Here is an 18,746-nt window from a genome sequence, read left to right on the forward strand (position 1 = left end):
CTCTTCTTTCAAGTCCTTTTACCTCTTGGACTTAGCTTTTTGGTTGTCTTCCTTGTTGTCATTTTTTCCAAGTGAGTAGAATCCTTTCCTACTAGGTTGAAGGTTTTCCAGCCACTTCTCTTTATAGTTCTTCATTCTGGGTTCCCTAGGGTACCAGCCTTTTATTCATGAATTGTCACTCTCCAAGCTTTCTGATTCTTTGCTGCACCACTGGGTGCTTGAGAGGGACATATTTGTTTTTCATTTCTTGTATTTCGTGGTACTCCTTTTGAGCTATCTCAATCCCACTTTAGCTGTGCTGCACGTCCCGAGAATCCTGAGCCTCTGGCAGCCTCTGGGAATCCTGGTCCAGTTCTTTCACTGGAATTTGCTGGACTTTTTAATGGCCTTTTTTGCTGGAAATCTAAACATACATAGGGCCTGGATGTCGATTCTTCTTGGTGCACGAATTGGGCCTTTTTTATTTTTTATGGAATGAGTTTTGTTGTGAAATTTTAGACCTTAACACTATGTTATTAATAAATTGTTTAAATTTATCAATAAATTTTTATAGTTTAAAATTATGTATAAAATATAAGTTTATAAATTATATAATAAATAATATTTAATTGGCACAAAATTTGATATATATATTAAGAACATGAAGAACATGCAATTTAACAATTAGATTTTTAAAATATGTAATAATGTGAATGATATTGAGTAAGGTTGACTCTTAGACTACAACCAATTATTCTTAGACTACAACCAATTTTGTTGCTAAACTTTTTCATTTTTATTTTTATTTCTTATTTTTATTATTTTAATAGACATTTAAGGTTTATTCCTTATTTTTATTATTTTAATAGATATTTAAGGATTGAAAATATTGGTCGCCATACATCCTAGAAGAGTAGTAGCTTTTTTTTTTCTTTTTCTTTTTTCTTTTTTTGTGCTAATTATACACTTCTTTCCATATATATATATATATATATACACACACACACAAAAAGAAGGAAGTGTATAAGTTATGTGCCAAAATCGAATTTACCCAAGCTTGAGTCCTATGTAATTTTTTTTTTTTTTTTAACTCGATTTTGAATTTCTTGCTGAACTTGAATTTGGTAAAATCATGTTTCACTTGAAACCCATGTTTGTTAAAATCTAATTTTCAATAAGCTATATAACTAAAGGCTGTTTGGTAAAAAGATTTAAATATAGTTTTTTTTTGTTTTGCAAACAAACTATAAAATGATAGGTTCCACACTTGAATCTATTGATTGGTTGACTAAATATAGATTTCAAAAAAAAAAAAAAAAACCCTAATAAACAAAAACAACACTCTTTTTAGCCCGGTTGAAATTGTATTCTTGGATTTTGGAGGTACACAGTCTTGAGTGAAATTGGATGCAACATTGATATCCTATAAATCAGGGAATGTGTACCAATAAAAGGTGGAGTGATAAAATATTAACTTTTCAAGACAACATTTTTTTCACAACCTTATGAGTTGGAATTTTTTTTTTGTTTTGCAAACAAACTATAAAATGATAGGTTCCACACTTGAATCTATTGATTGGTTGACTAAATATAGATTTCAAAAAAAAAAAAAAAAACCCTAATAAACAAAAACAACACTCTTTTTAGCCCGGTTGAAATTGTATTCTTGGATTTTGGAGGTACACAGTCTTGAGTGAAATTGGATGCAACATTGATATCCTATAAATCAGGGAATGTGTACCAATAAAAGGTGGAGTGATAAAATATTAACTTTTCAAGACAACATTTTTTTCACAACCTTATGAGTTGGAAGGTTTTTTATTTGGGTAAATTATAAAGTTGGTCTTTATCCTTTACAGTTTACACAATTTGTCAATTTAGTCTTTAACATTTTTAGTGTCATCAATTTGGTTTCTGTCGTTTATCTTATGGATAGAAAATTATGACGTGCCAAACAGAATAATAAAAAATCGTTTTTCATTATCACCACCTCAAAAATAAAAATAAAAACCAAAATTTTTGTTCACAATTAAGTTTGGGGAAAATTGTAAAATCCCTAACTTTCTCTTTCTCATCAGATTACACATCTCCCTCTCTTCTCCCTCACCCTTATTTTCATTCACGTGAGTCAAGATCTGAAGTCATGAACCTAGGATTGACCACCCCATATGGTAGATCAACACCGTTGGTCTCCAACAATCTATTATTTATTCTATAACGGTGTGTAAGTATAGAAAAGAGGAGGGGTTGATATATGGGACGGAGTGCACGGTTTGCTTGAGTGAGTTTGAAGAAAATGAAGTCTTAACTTTTTCGTAAGTGTTGCCATGCTTTTCATGTACCTTGCATAGATATATACCTGGTTAAGATCAAACAAGAACTGTCCATTGTGTCGTGCCCCTGTAGTTAGTGGGGCGGAAGTAAGTAACGGGTTGGCTCCCCAAAATTTTGAATTTTTTTTTAATATATAATTATTTTTATATTTTTAAAATTTAGTATACAAAAATAAGAGTTAGCCTCCCATATAATTGAATCAGTCCAATGATGCTCTTAAAAAAAATAATTGGTCTAATTGTTATAGAGATATAACTTTATTTTCTTAATTTTATTTTTTATTATAAAATTTGCTTTTATATCTGTAAAATATTTGATAAAATTTGGCACCAAACACGTTTGAATTTATCTCTTTCAACTCGTTATGTGGTCTACCCAAAATTTTGAATTTTTTTTAATATATAATTATTTTTATATTTTTAAAATTTAGTATACAAAAATAAGAGTTAGCCCCCCATATAATTGAATCAGTCCAATGATGCTCTTAAAAAAAAAATTGGTCTAATTGTTATAGAGATATAACTTTATTTTCTTAATTTTATTTTTTATTATAAAATTTGCTTTTATATCTGTAAAATATTTGATAAAATTTGGCACCAAACACGTTTGAATTTATCTCTTTCAACTCGTTATGTGGCAATTAACAAGTTACTAACTCATTTAAAAAAAAAAAAAATCTTGTCACTAAAACAACACATGAAATGTCTCTTAGTAGTCAGATAATAGGTTAGAGCAAGATAGCTTCAAATATGTTCATAGCTAAACTTATTCCTCCAAGTTTTGGATCAGTTTTTGAAAATTGCATTAGTTCAATGGAAAGATTTTTTTACTAACTTTAGTATAAAATTTGATAATTTGTATCAAAAATAATACTTTTTAAGAATTTTACTATGAAAATGGTAAAAATGAATTTTATTTTATGAAAAATCGCCATCAAATATAATTTTGATTGAAAATACCAAGTTTTTTATTGTTATTGGGTGCGTGTTTGTGTATAGATATAACTTATGAAATAAAAAATTTGGTATATATGTGTGTGTGTGTATATAATAAAAAAACATGTATGTATATATATATGTGTGTGCAAAGTTATCTTAATAAATATATTAGTGTCACAACTTGGCACTCCAAACAAAAATTTCTGACTCCACCCCTGTTTAGTGACAGTACTGGTTATAAGGTAAGTGCAATTGAGACAAATATGAGTGCTCTGAGTTCAAGCCAAGAACCCCAGTAGAGAATGTTGAAAACCATAGTGGAGTGAAAAGCAATCAAATTGGAACTCAAGTTGTGGGACTAATAAAAGTGGGGCAGGTGAGAGTGAGGGTGAGGGAGAAGAGAGCGAGTGTAATCTAATGAGAGAGAGAGAGTTAGGGATTTTAGAAATTTCCCCAAACTTGATTTTAGAACATAAAATTTGGGTTTTTAAAAAAAAAAGAAAAAAATTTGACATGGCGATACTGTTAGCAATTGATGTAGTATGAAAAATAATTTTTTATTATTCTGTTTGACAAAGAATAATAGCAAGGACCACATTGACACGATATTGAAAATGTTAGGGACCAAATTGACACAATTGAAAAGTTAGTGACTAAATTGAAAAATAGTATAAAACATAAGGACCAACTTTATAATTTATCCTTGTTATTTTCACATGAGCCACATTGACACCACTTTATTATCTACAATTTTGTTTTTGTTTTTGTTTTTTTTTTTGTTTTGATAAGTGACCACATTATTATCTAACATTTACAACTTGTAACGTAGTAGTTGTGAACAAAATTATGAGAAAAGTAGTCTCTAAACTTATTGTCACAAGCATACGCACTTCGCAAGTCAAGGTTGAATTAATTTAAGAATGCACCAAAAGATGGAAATCTCTAAATGTATAGAAGGACAACAAGTTCCATTTGAATTCAATTCCCAAATTTATTTATGTACATCTGGGATTTTTGGTACACACCTTGTTCTAGCGCTCACTATTTGATATAGAAATATGTACACGAACTCAGCAAACCATCTAACATAAAGCAAAAAGCACCTGTTCATACTAGCACATGATATCAGTTCCTACTTTGGCTAAACTGGGTATCTTCTCCTAAAATGGAGATGCCAGGATAATCCTCCTCCGCTCTGCCTCAGTTGGACTGGTTTCATACTTTTAGAAATGAGGCTGGCAAACTCAAAATGATCCCATGGCATACACCATTGATGGCAATTTGAATGGACCAGTTGAAAACTGCCAAGTCTGCTTGCAACACTGTAAACTGATTACAAAATATAAGCTACCTATTTATGAGCTCTCATGGAAGTTGAGTGACCTAGACAATGCTGCTGGATTGGCTTGTAAGACCGGAGAGGTTTCGGCTACATGATTCTTTTCATCAGTCTTTGATTGGAATGCCTTAAAGAGTCCTCCCCCACTAATTGTGTCAGCCTTGTCATTCTTTATCCCCAATGTTGCCCATATAGAGCTTCTTGCAGCTTCACCTGGGTCATCAATCCTCAAAGTCTTTGGAATCCAAAGGCATCTCTCAGCATTGTTTTCTTTTAGTGGTTCCTCATCCCCAGAGTTGCTCGACTTGAGAATGTTCTCATCTCTTGAGTGTTTTCCCAAGGTTGGAGAGTTGGGACCAGAGCTCAGGGCTGTATGGTTTGGAGATGTTGGTTGGGGAAGCCAAGGGATGCTCCAAGGGCCTGGTACAGTACAACCCCAATAACCTGCAGCAGGGTAGAAGGGCATCGGAAAGCCTGGAGAGCAGAAAGCAGGTGGTGGTACAGGGGAGCTCCACTGAGCTGAATGCCATGGATAAGGCCAAGGAGCCCCAGGAAAGCATGGTATTTGAGGTGCGAAACCCTGAGAATTCTGCATCACTTGCTCTTGTGACCCAATTTTGCCAGGCTCATCCTTTGGATTCGAACTTGCAACTGAAGCTCCATTTGAACGATCATCCCCATTTTCTCCACCTCCATAAGGAACTGGAATCCTTAGTTCTTCAGGTTTATGAATTCCATTTGGTGTGCAGTTCCTCATTGTTTTATCAGCAAGGTTCAACACAGAAGCCATTGATTCACAGAGGGGTGTGTCTGAACCAAATGTAAGGACAGTGCCATTGGATGTCAAAGAAGGATGGTGGACTCCATTTGGAAGATCAACTCGAGCATTCTGGAGAGCTTCAGAGACAGTTATGTGACGGTAGTGAGAAGCGGAATTCTTGTTTTTGCGTCGACCAGCACCCACAGGCACATTCCTCATGGTCCCACCAGCTGTCCAGTATCTCTGGCAGTTCTTGCAGAAATGCCGGGGTTGGTTGACATTGTAATTGTTGTAGTAACAGAACTTGGTATCCATGCTATTACAGCGGGGGCATGGCAGTATCTTGTCTGGTTTCTTTAGGGTTTTTTCCTGTGAATTACTAGATTCACTATGTTCTTCTTCAGTCTTTGAGGCTTTTAATGTAGCACTCTCCTTCTCAACCGAGGGTGTTTTAGGGTTCTCACTTATTCCTGAGGCTCCATCTGGATTTGTCGACTCTTCTGAAGACACAGGTAGGCCTCCATCTTCCTTTTTATTTGCAGTTGGTTTTTCTCCTATTGTATCCTGAATTGAACAAAATTTCCATTGAGAAAGACAATTTCAGATATAAATTGATGGCAGATAAAAATATTCCACTACAGTAAAAACCATATTCAGGGAAACTTCATAAAAAATAAAATCATAGACCAGATTTCACTTAAATCTTTTGAGCATTCAATGATATTAACCAGTTGAACAATAACCAATTAACTTGCAAAAACCACATACTAGTAAAAGTACTTCATCATGTTAGAAGTTAGAACCAAAGTTCCATAGTTGCAATACAAAAGAACATGCCAGCAAAAGTATATATAGAACCACCTCTTTGAAGGACTAATGACAAGACTCTAACTCATCTCAGTCACCCATCAAAGGCTCATTTGCCTGGGGTCAGAGATATCTAGAATGTTCAGATTCAAGTGTTCCTAAGGCTTGCTTTATTGCAAAGGTACGAATGAAAAGTCATGATAACCCAATCTGTTGTAACAGGCTGAGTTTGGAGTGATTGTCATAAGATTCAAACTGAAAATTGTCTCTTTCTCTTCTCTTTTCTATAAATTCTAGGTAACCAAATGGAAAATAAAATAAATTTCGTCAAAATTGGTAATAACTCTCTTGAAGATACTATGGCAAGTATGTTCGTACTCGCATAAGCACTATGAGTTACTGAAAAAGGCTATTAAAACAAGGCAATGCTAAACTCGACTGGCAACTCCTTGTTTTTCCAACAGAGACAACCAATGTTCAAAACCAACCCCCCCCCCCCCCTCCCCCCCCCCCCCCCCCCCCCCTAATTGTGACTATTGAATTTAGCTATTTATTTATTTTTAAAGTACAAATAAACACAGGTATGCCACCGTGAAGAAATTATTCCACAAAAAATAGCAACTCCATATCCAGATTATAGATTGTTCTTGATCTCAAAATTGGAAAATTCCTCACAAAACGCAAGGATCTCATTTGGAAACAGCATTGTTCACAAACAAAAGTTAACCAGAGAATATGATCACAAAAGAAAAATTACATATTTTTTGAACTTTATATAATAAAAGAAAATCCAAGATTTGCCAAAAAATAATCTAGCCCCTCACCCTCAGCTATCAAAACTCAGGTTGCAAATCTAATTGTCTCCACCAAAAGATGTAAAACCATAGATGAAATCTAACAAGATGCCAAATCCAAAATCCAGTAACTAAAATGGACAACCTTAACAAAACGACCAAAGTTCCTAAGCTAATCTAAACGATATTACACCACCAATCTCCAAAACCAATCAAAATAAACCTAAACTACCTCAAGCAAATCCATCATAACGAGCTCATTTTTTATACAAAAAACGAATCAAAACACACCCCAAAAATCCAAACTTTAAACACTGAAGCTAAAGAATCAAACTAAACCCCAATTCAAAGCTCACGAACACATCATTAACAACCAAAAATAATTTTTTTTTAAAAAAATAGCCCACCATAACCAAGTCAATCAAGCAAAAAGCTTCCAAACTAAGACCGACCCATTATATATCTCCACCTTGAAAATAATGAGTCGCTCTCAAAATCCAAAATTTTTTCAGCTCACACATCCAAATCCCAATATCCCAAATCACACACATACCTTCTCAGCCGAAGAGCTACTCGAAGAAGCACGGTCTTGATCGATATTATCATCCACCAGAGGACCCGAACACGAAGATGGGGCTCCGGAAGAGTCGCCCGAACCGTTTGCCTGAACCTCCGGCACCGGGATCGTTTTCCCGAACAGCTTTATCGCCGGGTCTTTAGCTTCCGACATTTCTCTGTCTCAGTTTTCTCTGTTTTTTGTTTTTGTTTTTGTTTTTTTTTTTCGAAACACTTTTTAGAAAGAGAAACAAAAACAAAAAGAGATCTGACACGTTGTGGTGTAAGAGAGAGAGAGAGAGTGTTGTTGCGTCGTGGTATCGTCGATTGTACGTTGTTTTCTGTGTTATGTGTTTGTGTTTGTGTTTGTGTGTTTTTGATTTTGATTTTGCTTTGTTTGATAGATGAGAGAGAGAGAGAGAGAGAGAATAGATGATGAGGAGCCCAAATGGGCAGGTGGGGGTGCCACGTCAGCAATATAGAGAGAGAAAGTGAAGAAATAGGAAGTGAATTCTGAGCCACAAGTTTGGTTTGTGGCCTTTAAAAGAGATCTCTCTTTTTCTTTCTCTTTTTGATTCTCTTTCACTCTTTTTCTTTGGATTTGCCAATGTAAACGGCAATTTGGGTTTTCGTTGGACGCCAATTTGTAATTTCCAAGTCCTAGTCAGCTTTTCTTTTTCCTTTTTTCTTTAATTATTATCCCTCGGCGATAGAGAGAGAGAGAGAGAGAGAATAGATGATGAGGAGCCCAAATGGGCAGGTGGGGGTGCCACGTCAGCAATATAGAGAGAGAAAGTGAAGAAATAGGAAGTGAATTCTGAGCCACAAGTTTGGTTTGTGGCCTTTAAAAGAGATCTCTCTTTTTCTTTCTCTTTTTGATTCTCTTTCACTCTTTTTCTTTGGATTTGCCAATGTAAACGGCAATTTGGGTTTTCGTTGGACGCCAATTTGTAATTTCCAAGTCCTAGTCAGCTTTTCTTTTTCCTTTTTTCTTTAATTATTATCCCTCGGCGACTCTCACTTTGTTCAAAAATCATAACTCGCCAACCTTTTTTTCCTTTTCATTATATTAATTAAGACTAATACGAGTGAGTCATTAACTCATGACTTTCAATTTAATGTTTTTTTTTCTCCATTTTTAGGCCACTTGTTTTGTGTATAATAATGGAAGTTGGCCTACTGTCTTTTCGTCTCCTTTCTCCCGCAATCATAGCCAATAAAACACGTTTTTTATTTGATATTTTAGGTAGTATAATAATAAGTGTAATTTATCATCCTAAAGTATACTTCAAATTATACTTTACATTTTAAATTCTCAGAATGCACAACTAGTATCCTTAACTATAACATATATTGCATTTTGCACCTTCTTGTTATCTTAGATGGAAAACTAAAATTTAAGATGTAAAGTGTAATTGAAAGTATAATTTATGATGATAAAGTGTAATTTCTCATTTATTTTTAAGGGATTGAGAAGGGAGACTATTGGGTTTTTTCATATGATGTCATCCAAGATAATGGCATAATTGATAGTAAGATGTAAAGTGTAACATGAATTATAGTTTATGGTACAAATAGTACATTTTAAAAGTTTATGATACAAAATGTAATTTGAAGTATAGTTTATGATAGTAAAATGTAATATCTCCAATAATAATATGAAAACGCAAATAGTATGTACTTTGTTTATTATATTGCTTTTGATAGAATATTTATTATATTGCTTGGAAGTATGATTAAAAAAAAAAAATTTAAAAAAAATATATACTCAATGCATGTATAACTACTTACTATCCTAAATAAATTGGGGTTTAACTTACCTCTAGTATTTTTTTTAATTGGAGATATCCTTTTATTTTAAATACACAATGGCAAGTGGTAGTAGATTTTAATATCTATCTTTTATTTAGTTAGTGGATAATGTGACAATTTCTCATTAAAATAAAAAGATATTCTAGTTAAAAAAAGTACTGAAAGTAAGTCAAACCCAATAAATTGATCTTTTAACAATCTTTTTATAAAATTGTACTTATGGAACATAAGAATATTAAATAGTATTAAATTTATAATATAATCAAAGAAATAATCTAGGATACACATGTCTTTTTAGCTATGAACTTTCAAATTCATAATCACTTGGGTATAAATTAGTATTTCTATGTTTTTATGATTTATTTATTTTTACTTTTTTGCTAAGTTTCTAATGCATTTTATTAAGAAATTCTAAGGTACATATGTTGGTAGTGGTAATAGGTTGGCTATAGTTGATAAGAAAAAGAGAAATCAAAGAGGAAATAATTTGCAGCTAACTTAATTGATCAAAAACAAAAATTATCGTCAAATAAGAGTTTTTGGGTTTAAATCTCACTTAGACCAACTACAATTGGTATTTTAGATTGATAATAAATATTAATATCATAAAGCGGACTTCATAAGTTAAAATTCTATTGTATTTATAAGAAAATAAAAAGAAGAAATCATTTTAATAATTTTATGTATAAAAATATTAAATATGTTTTAAAGAATAATGAATAAGACGGAGAAAAGAAACATAACATAATAATGTGTCAAAGGTCAAGATGTACAAGCTTGACTTCTTAAATTTGTTACTTTTTTCTTTTTTAAATCTTTCCAATGAATATGCATATTTTAATCACTTTACTATAATTTATTTCTCACCAAAGTATTATGATCATGTACCGAATGGGTTATAGTTGGATTTTTTTTTTAATAAAAAAATAAAAGAGTAGAATTTAAACAAAGTTATCTTCTTCTTCTTCTTTCTTTCCTTTTTTTTTTGAGAATACTAACTATTTTTAATATACACACGGAAATAAAGGAAAATATTTTAAAGAAACTGACAATAATGTATATCCAAAAGGATTTAACAAATAATATAATATTGTATTACTGTCTCCACCAAAGAGAAAAAGAAAAGAAAAGGATACTTGCTCTTCAAGTATAATTAAATTAATCTTCTAAAGAAAAGTATAATTAATTAAATTAAAGATTTACAAACCACATACACAAAGGTTGACATAAAGAAATTAACCTTTTACTAAGTTATCTATTATTGACAAGGAGGAATCCAATTGTTTGCCAAGGTAACTAAATGTGACATCATTTCGGCATATCTACACAAAGGTTGACAAAAAGAAATTTAACTTTTACATCAATGTATTCACTTTTGACAAGGAGGAATCCAATTGTTTTTCGAGGTACCTAAAAGTGACATAATTCTGGTTGGAAGATGAAGTTAAAACTCCATGGAAAAATGGATATTCATGCAGTCAACTAGACAATTACGTCTCACAAATTTTGTCAACATTTTTTTTTTCTTTTTCTAGGCCAAGCAAAGCGAGTTTGTTTTCTTTTTCAGGTCCCGAAGCAAACGGGCATTTATTTCTATTAATAAATTCAACCATAAGACAAAGACTCTCCGATTGACTAGCTGTTTTCAGGTAACCATTTTTTATTTGTCATAATTTTATCACAATTTTGATGTGGCATATGGTGAGTGACTATATATTACTTTCATATAAACTTTTTTTTTTTTAATACAACTCATATCTTTTTTATATACTTATTTTTTTAAATACTCTACATCAAATTACCTATTTTACATTATATTTTATTAAAATATTAATTTTTTAAAATTTATTTAATTGTTTTTTTTTCTCAAATAACAATTATCATCCACTCTCTTCCTTTATTATTGACATATATAAAAAAAGAAAAACAAATAAATGCAAAATGAATAGTGTTAAGTAAATTTATACAGTTACTATAGCAAACTTGTAAATTTACACAATTATATACAAACTAGTATAAGTCATTTTTAAGTAAAATTGTACAAAAATTTTATTATAAACAGATTAATGTGAATAAATAAAACTTAAGTACAGTACCTTAGATGCTGTTTTTTAGGTTCTTTTCTTAAGATTCAGTTATGTGGCTACTTAACTTAAAACTACACTTTTATCTCATAAAAAAAAAATCTATATGACAAAATTTAAAAAAAAAAAAATTTAAGGAACAATACCTAAGTACTGTAAGTAAGCTTGGTTGAATGTTAAGTCTGGTTGAATGTGAATGCTCTTGCCCCGTCAAAATTATAGCAAACAAAATTTATGTCCTAGATTTTCTCCTAGTTGACTCAGCTTCCTCCGATAATTTTTTCCGTGTTCTTTCTCAAAGTCCACGTCAACATCTAAAATCCTGTCCTACCACGTGGGATTGGACCCATTTTGACACGTAAGCAGAGAGGACAACAAGAAAATCCACCGAAATAGACACGTCAGCACCATATTCTTAAGTAGGCCCCACAACCCCCAAAAAGTAAAGTAAAAAAAGTCACCCTCAGTTCCAACCTCACCAATTTCAACACCACCTATCATATCACAACACTTGTCCAAAACAGTACACGTGTGAAGCATCTCAAGGACTTTTCAAAAAAGAACCCAAGAATCTACTTCTAGTGGTTGAGCTTTTTTCTACTTGTTAAGAATGAGATCTGATATGGGAATGCCACGTGTCCACAGACAAAAGCTCGACGGCTGGAGTGAATATTTTTTTTCTTTCTCGTGTAAGCCTTTGATTTTGGAATGCGATTAAAAGTTTAATAAAAAGGGATTCACATGTCATCAAATTAATCTATTTTTTTAATCCCAACTTTTGTTTGATAAACACTAAGTGCGTAGATTTCTATCCAAATGTCTCACTTTGACACGTGTGACTAGTTGATTGGATAGCCAGTGGGCTATATAGCCTATAGTTTCAATTTTCTTTTCCTTTTTCCTTTAGAGATTCTAAAGTTTAATATTTTTTTGGTTTGTTGTACACGCAAGTTTGTAGGATGCTCAAGATAATATAGTATATTTTTGTATTAAACATGGTGGATTTAGGTGTATCAACTGTTTTTTAGCTTTCAATCATTCTTTGATTTACAAAAAAAATTTCTCGTGAAGAGTAGTATTGGTAGGAAAAGAAATGATGTTAACTGATGGGCCAATCAAAAATTTGCTTAGTATTGATCTATCATTCTATCTTAACACGTTACTCATAGTGGATTAATACAACTAGTTCTGTTATGCCTTACACCCTAATAAATATAACCTAATTGAATATGATTTTAGTAATTTAGTCTACTTTTTTTTTTTTTGATGGGAATAATATTAGTCTACTTGTTGAAGCATTTGCCCTTTTTTTTTTTTTTTTCTATAATGGTTCAATATTTGAAGTGTAATTATGTGAAATCTTTGGGGTCTAACTGTAATTATGTTAAAGTGTGGGGGGTTATGTATAATGTTAGAATGTATAGGCACAATTTGTAATTATGTGAAATTTTGGGGGCTTGAGTGAATTTGCTTTTGGAAGGAGATCCAATTTTGTTAATAAAGGAAATTGGGGTTGGATTTGGGCTTGGCTTAAATTTCCGGATGGGCCATTGGATTACATCCTTATGGGTTTTAAGGGAATTCAGATCGGGCCTCGGGGGAATTGGGCTTATTTTACAACTGTTTGGGTTAAAGGGAACCGAATTGGGCCTTGTCAAATAAGTTTGGGATATTGGATCAAGGGTGTTTGGGCTTACTATGATTTGAGTCTGATTTGGGTTAAAATTATTGATAACCGGACCGATCGGGTCCAACCCAGATCTTATCACATTCCTTTCGAAAAAAAAAAAAAAAAAAAGAGAGAGAGAGAGAAAGGAAAGGAGAAGAAGAAGCTAAATTCATGAATCGGTAATCGAAGGTAAATAAGTTTTATCTTTATTTTTCTTTTCTTATACTTTTTACTTTTAACAATAATAGGGAATTTAGTTTTTCTTTTTAGCAACAAATAACATATTAAAAGAGCATCCTTTGGACAGAATAAATGGACAAAATTATTGGGATTTTACATTTTTACTTTGTAATTTGTATCCTGCTATTTCCAAGACCTTGTGATCTGTGAAAATATCAATATGCTCTCTCCTAGATATCTTTAAACGTGGTTTGCACTTAATATGGATCCTTCATGACTTTTAAATTGACCCAACAAATTTGGTTTAAAGTTTAATATGGTTTATTTCTCTAGAAATTAATTAGTTATTACAGCCAAAGCAAAACAATTAGTAAATTGTTTTTCTCAACTATTGGAAGATGATGATGATGATGCTTTGTCAAACATACCCAAAAACAATGAGTACGATTATTTTGATAATCTTTACCCAAAATAAAATAATCTTTATCCAAAATTTTGACATGATTTCATATCTAACAATTTAAAAGGATCGGTAAAGGATAATTATTCACAAAAGTTCTATTATTTTTTTTCATTTATTTTCATTATATTCATTTCCCTCCTTCCAAACAAGAACTTAAGAAGGTTGCAGAAAATCCTTATAAAAACCAAGTTACTTTTTCAGGGTGAAGGACATCCCTCATGCGAATCCAAGTTGGCAAAAGTAGAATTAAGTTATAAAGGACAAACATTTGTAATTAGACAACAAAATACCAATATGAGTCCATAAACAAGAGAATCTCAAGTGACATAAATTCCAATATTAATTCTTCAATAATTTAACTTCAGGAGTTCATAAAAAAAGGAGCATTCCAAGCATTCAAAAGGCAGAGCGAGTTCTAACCTAGAGTCCTTTGCGAGCCTAAAAGTTCTCTTTTGTGTATTCAACAAAATTTATAAAGTTCTCTGTCCTTGAAGTAGTTAAAGTTTTCAGCTTAATTTACAGCTAAAACTGAAATTAAAAACTTTTACGGTAAAAAAATACCTACAAAATACAGATACTTGAAATTATTTAGTAGCTATATAACCCATAATTATTCATATAAAATTTGAAATACAATTAAAACTATAAGATTTTTCTTTTTTATGAAAACAAAACTCTGCAAGATATGGTTTATAGTTGTTGTCATGCGTGCATTAATTTACCACACACACACACACACACACATATATATATAAACTCTTTTTTATAGGAACATAAATATAATATTTTAAGAGAGTTTTTTTTTTTTTTTTTTGAGAGTGTAATTTATGGCGTTGGTTCCTGATAATTGCTTTTTATCATCAAGCTAAAACATTAATTAAAATTCTTTTTTGGTAGGTAGAGATCGAACCAATACTTAATTTGTACTGAAATATATATTAAAAACAATAATTAAATAATTACAGCCATAACTCCATTAAGTTAATCAGTTGAACAACTTTAAAACAGTCTCATAAAGTTTATACAATTAAAAAAGAAAAGTATCATAAAGACAAAGGAAATGATGATATGACATTGACTTTATATAATCTTCTTTAGTGGATTAGTGGAAAGTGCAAGTCACATTCACAAACTTTAATCTCCACCAAGTTCTACTTCAATACCCCCTCAAAAAAAAAAAAAAAAAAAAGTTCTACTTCAATACAGCATATCAATCCCAATTCCCAGGACGGCAGGAGCTAGTTAATAATTATTTAATTGTTTAATTAGGAGAATAACATGATTATAATAAGTGTAATTATTTGAATAAAAATGGAAGTTTCTCTAAACCGATTTAATAAAGTTTCATTTCACAGTCAAAGACCATAAATTAGTAATGCATATGTTCAATAAAAAAATATCAAAGATCATGGTGGATATTATTTTTTCAGAACAAACCATGAGCACAAATAAATGAAAATACGAAAAATTGGACCTTCCTTTTGTATTATGCCAAATCAAAATATTATTGTACTTGTACCTCTCTATCCACAAAAAAAAAAAAAAAAAAAAAAAAAAAAACACTGTACCTCCTATATTAAAAAAAATAAAATAAAATACTATACTTATTTGAAGCCTAATTTCAGGATGGGCTCTAGGCCCACTGGCCTAGGTCTAAGGCCTCCTATTTAAAAAAAAGCCTCAAAATATTAATAATTTAGGGGAGGGAAAAATGTCTCCAAAATATTAAACCAATAAAAAAACTAAACCAATTGAAACCCCAAACTATTTTCTAAATTAAAAAAAAAAAAAAACATGTTATGACTTAAGTGATGATTAGTAATTTTTCATTTCAAAAGGCAAGAAGAGTGGATTACCCATTATCAATTAAAAAAGAGATACTCACAAAACTTTGAAATAAAAAGTTTTAATTAGGATTTTTTTTTTGCATTAATTAAAAAATTAAGATTTTTTTAAAGTAATTTGATATTTATTATTTCACTTAAGTAATTGGTTTATTTTCTTGAATCTTGATTATCATCTGTTTGTAATGACATGTAATATATATCAAGTTGATATATATTATAATACATAATAAGTATTATACGTAGGATATAATATGATTTCTTACAAAATGTATTAAAATGCACCATGCAATGTATTTGCTAGTGTTAACTGTTAAGGAATAGTTGTCAATAACCAATTGGTTCACACAAATGAAATCAAAATGGTTGTGGGATTTTTATGATATTTACGTTCTAATTTAACTTTTTTTTTATTTAAATTAAATCTAAGATAAATAATTAAGTATTGATTCCTTAAGAGATCGGAAAATACAACAATCCCATTATCCAGCAAGATGGTAACATAGCATGTGTCAAGGCTGGAGTTGTGGACGTACGATGGAGTAACCTCCACCCGAAACCACCACAATTCCATTGTTTTTGTTGGGTTGGGCACTAGTCTCAGCCAACTAATTGCAAAGAGGGAAAAATTATTGATGGGATAGTTAGCTCGCTCGAGCTAAAAAAAAGAAAAAGTAAAAAAAGGGTTTTGCTTATCAAAGTTTGGAAAAATGAGAGTTTGTTGAGCTCAATGAATGTTATTTCCCTCCCAAGTTGGGCTATTATCCCTTAAAAGCTAGCAGTGTTTCCCACCAATGAGTTTTCCACTTCCTCTCTTGATTGTCTTTTCAAACATCATGACATTGAAAAAAATTTCAATGGTCTATAGTTGGGTAATTGGGTTGACTGTTATGGTGACTGGGAATTTGAAACTGATAAAGACTATCATAGGCTCATGGCTGATGGACTAGTTTCCAAGAAAAGAAAACTTCTCTTTGTGGTTATGGAATCTGAAGTTTTGACATATTCATTTGTCTACAATACACGCTAACGCTATACGCGCAAAGTTTTCTTGACTTTATCAACAAATCTTGTAGTCAAAAAACCTCTACCATTTCTTTCGTCTCTTTCAGATTTCATTACTCCCAAATCAAAGCTAGTTTATACTTATCAAAATAAGTCTAGGCACACCACATTTTTCACATTTTTATTAATGGTTATATGACCTCCTGTGATTGTGATTAATACATGATAAGAGTAGCGGATCAATACATGATAAGAGTAGCGGATCAAGAAAAAAGTGATATTATTTAAATAATAACATATCGTATTGACAATTGTAAAAAAAAAATACGCATTAGGTGCACATAATTCCACAAGCAATAATATGCATATCAACGCGGCGCATATGCCAAGAGTTTGGTAACTTGAAACTTAACTGGTTGGTACTTAGGGATTGTTTGGAATCTATTTATTTTACTGAAACTGAAAACTTTTTGCTGAAAATATTGTAGATAAAGGTAAAAGTTAGCTGAAATAGTACAGTGAGATCCATGAATAATACTAAAAAGTACAGTAAAACTCATAAATAGTAACAAAAATAAACTAAATAGTGAAATAAATTAGCTTTTTAAGTTGGAGTCAAATTCACACTTAATATTTCTAATGGAGACGTTTAGAATTCAATTTCCTAACTTCAACCATCAATGTATAAAAAAATAAAAATAAAAATAAAAATTAACCACGCATAAAGATGCAAATATGAAATACCCACGTGTTATTTCAAAGTTATCCAAGTAATGTGATATGTATATTGACTTTAAGTTTACAAGCCAAACACGCAACCTGCCATGAATTTTTAGACTTCGTGGCTATTTCGGTAGCTTTTTTTTCTTTCTTTTGTTTGTGAAGCATTTCCATGGAACGAAGATACCTCCAAGCCAAAGTCGTATTGGTCCATGGCTTGAAAGTTTTTGCCAAAGCTGGTGAAATTGCAACTAGGAATTGGTAACCATTTGACTTTGTACTCATGTAATAAGTACTAGGGATTAGATCTTCTAAAATTCTTACTTCTTACTCATACGGTAACTACATTATAAAGTTCTTAAGATTTTATTCATACATATAAAAATGAGTTGAGTGAATTTTGGTACATTATCAAATTTAAACAAAATCCAATTTATTATTATTTTGAAATGAATTTGGTGGATTTTGAAAATGTCTATCATTTATTTATTTATTTAAATTATTAATAAATAATAATATAAAAAATTGTCAATAAAAATTAATAATATAAAAAAATCAAATCAATTCATTTTAAAATTGAGGAATACAAATTTCATAAGATTGAGCACTATTTAGTGGAACTCCAATTTATTTATAATAAAAAAAAATTGAGCAAAACATTAAGAAATCATTATACAATGCATATTAACAATTACATCCTAGCACTAATTCATAAAAAAGTATATGAATAAATAAATATAAACAAACTAGATCCTACTTCCTAACACTCTCTTTCAGAAAACATTCTGGAACAACCTCCAAATTTCAAAAACTTAGTATATTTTGAAAATAATAAAATATTAATGTCTCTAAATTTATATGGAAAACTAAACCGTCACGTAGCAGGTTTTCCATCCTTTTCATCACCTCTCCAGGAAAAACATGCAATGGCAAAACCTACCTGGCCCAGTGGACATTCATAAAATAATGTCTTTTTCTTCTCTTTGTTAATCTTACTCGAGAAGTAGGTATATTTAATTAAAATATAACAGTTGCTTCCATGGTTCGCCCCAGACCAATGTCCATAGCAGTGGCGGAGCCAGGATTTTAGTCTAAAGGGGGCAAAATTAAAAGATGATATTAAAAGTGAAATTAATCTAAAAAATATTAATCAACAATAATAACAAAATAAATAAACAATTGTAAGCAAATATGAATATATTTCATATTATTGAAATAAATAAACAAAATTAACCAATTCATAGCTACTAAAAATTTACAAACTGATGGAGTAAGAATGTGATTAGTGTTACTTAAAAAATATAATGAATAAATGTTTGAAATGATTTTTTTGTGATTTGTGACATGTCAATTTGTAAGATATAAGTTGTAAAATTTGTAGTATTTCTAGGATCATTCATGGATAAAATACTGTGAAAGTATCATAAATAGTAAAAATAGTGTAAATAATGATATAAAATAAA

General features: G+C 31.0%; 1 protein-coding gene across 1 annotated transcript; it reads right to left on the reverse strand.

Moving 5' to 3' along the window:
• Positions 1–4,200: 4,200 nt before the first annotated feature.
• Positions 4,201–8,037, reverse strand: LOC112015793 (cyclic dof factor 2). Its single transcript, XM_024048229.2, has 2 exons — positions 7,505–8,037; positions 4,201–5,914 (listed from the first exon to the last, which is right to left on the reverse strand). The coding sequence occupies exons 1-2, from the start codon at positions 7,679–7,681 to the stop codon at positions 4,607–4,609; spliced, it is 1,485 nt and encodes a 494-aa protein (XP_023903997.2). The 5' UTR covers positions 7,682–8,037; the 3' UTR covers positions 4,201–4,606.
• Positions 8,038–18,746: the final 10,709 nt, after the last annotated feature.

The sequence above is a fragment of the Quercus suber genome, unplaced genomic scaffold (assembly GCF_002906115.3).
Source record: "Quercus suber isolate HL8 unplaced genomic scaffold, Cork oak 2.0 scaffold_817, whole genome shotgun sequence".
Taxonomy (NCBI): Eukaryota; Viridiplantae; Streptophyta; class Magnoliopsida; order Fagales; family Fagaceae; genus Quercus; species Quercus suber.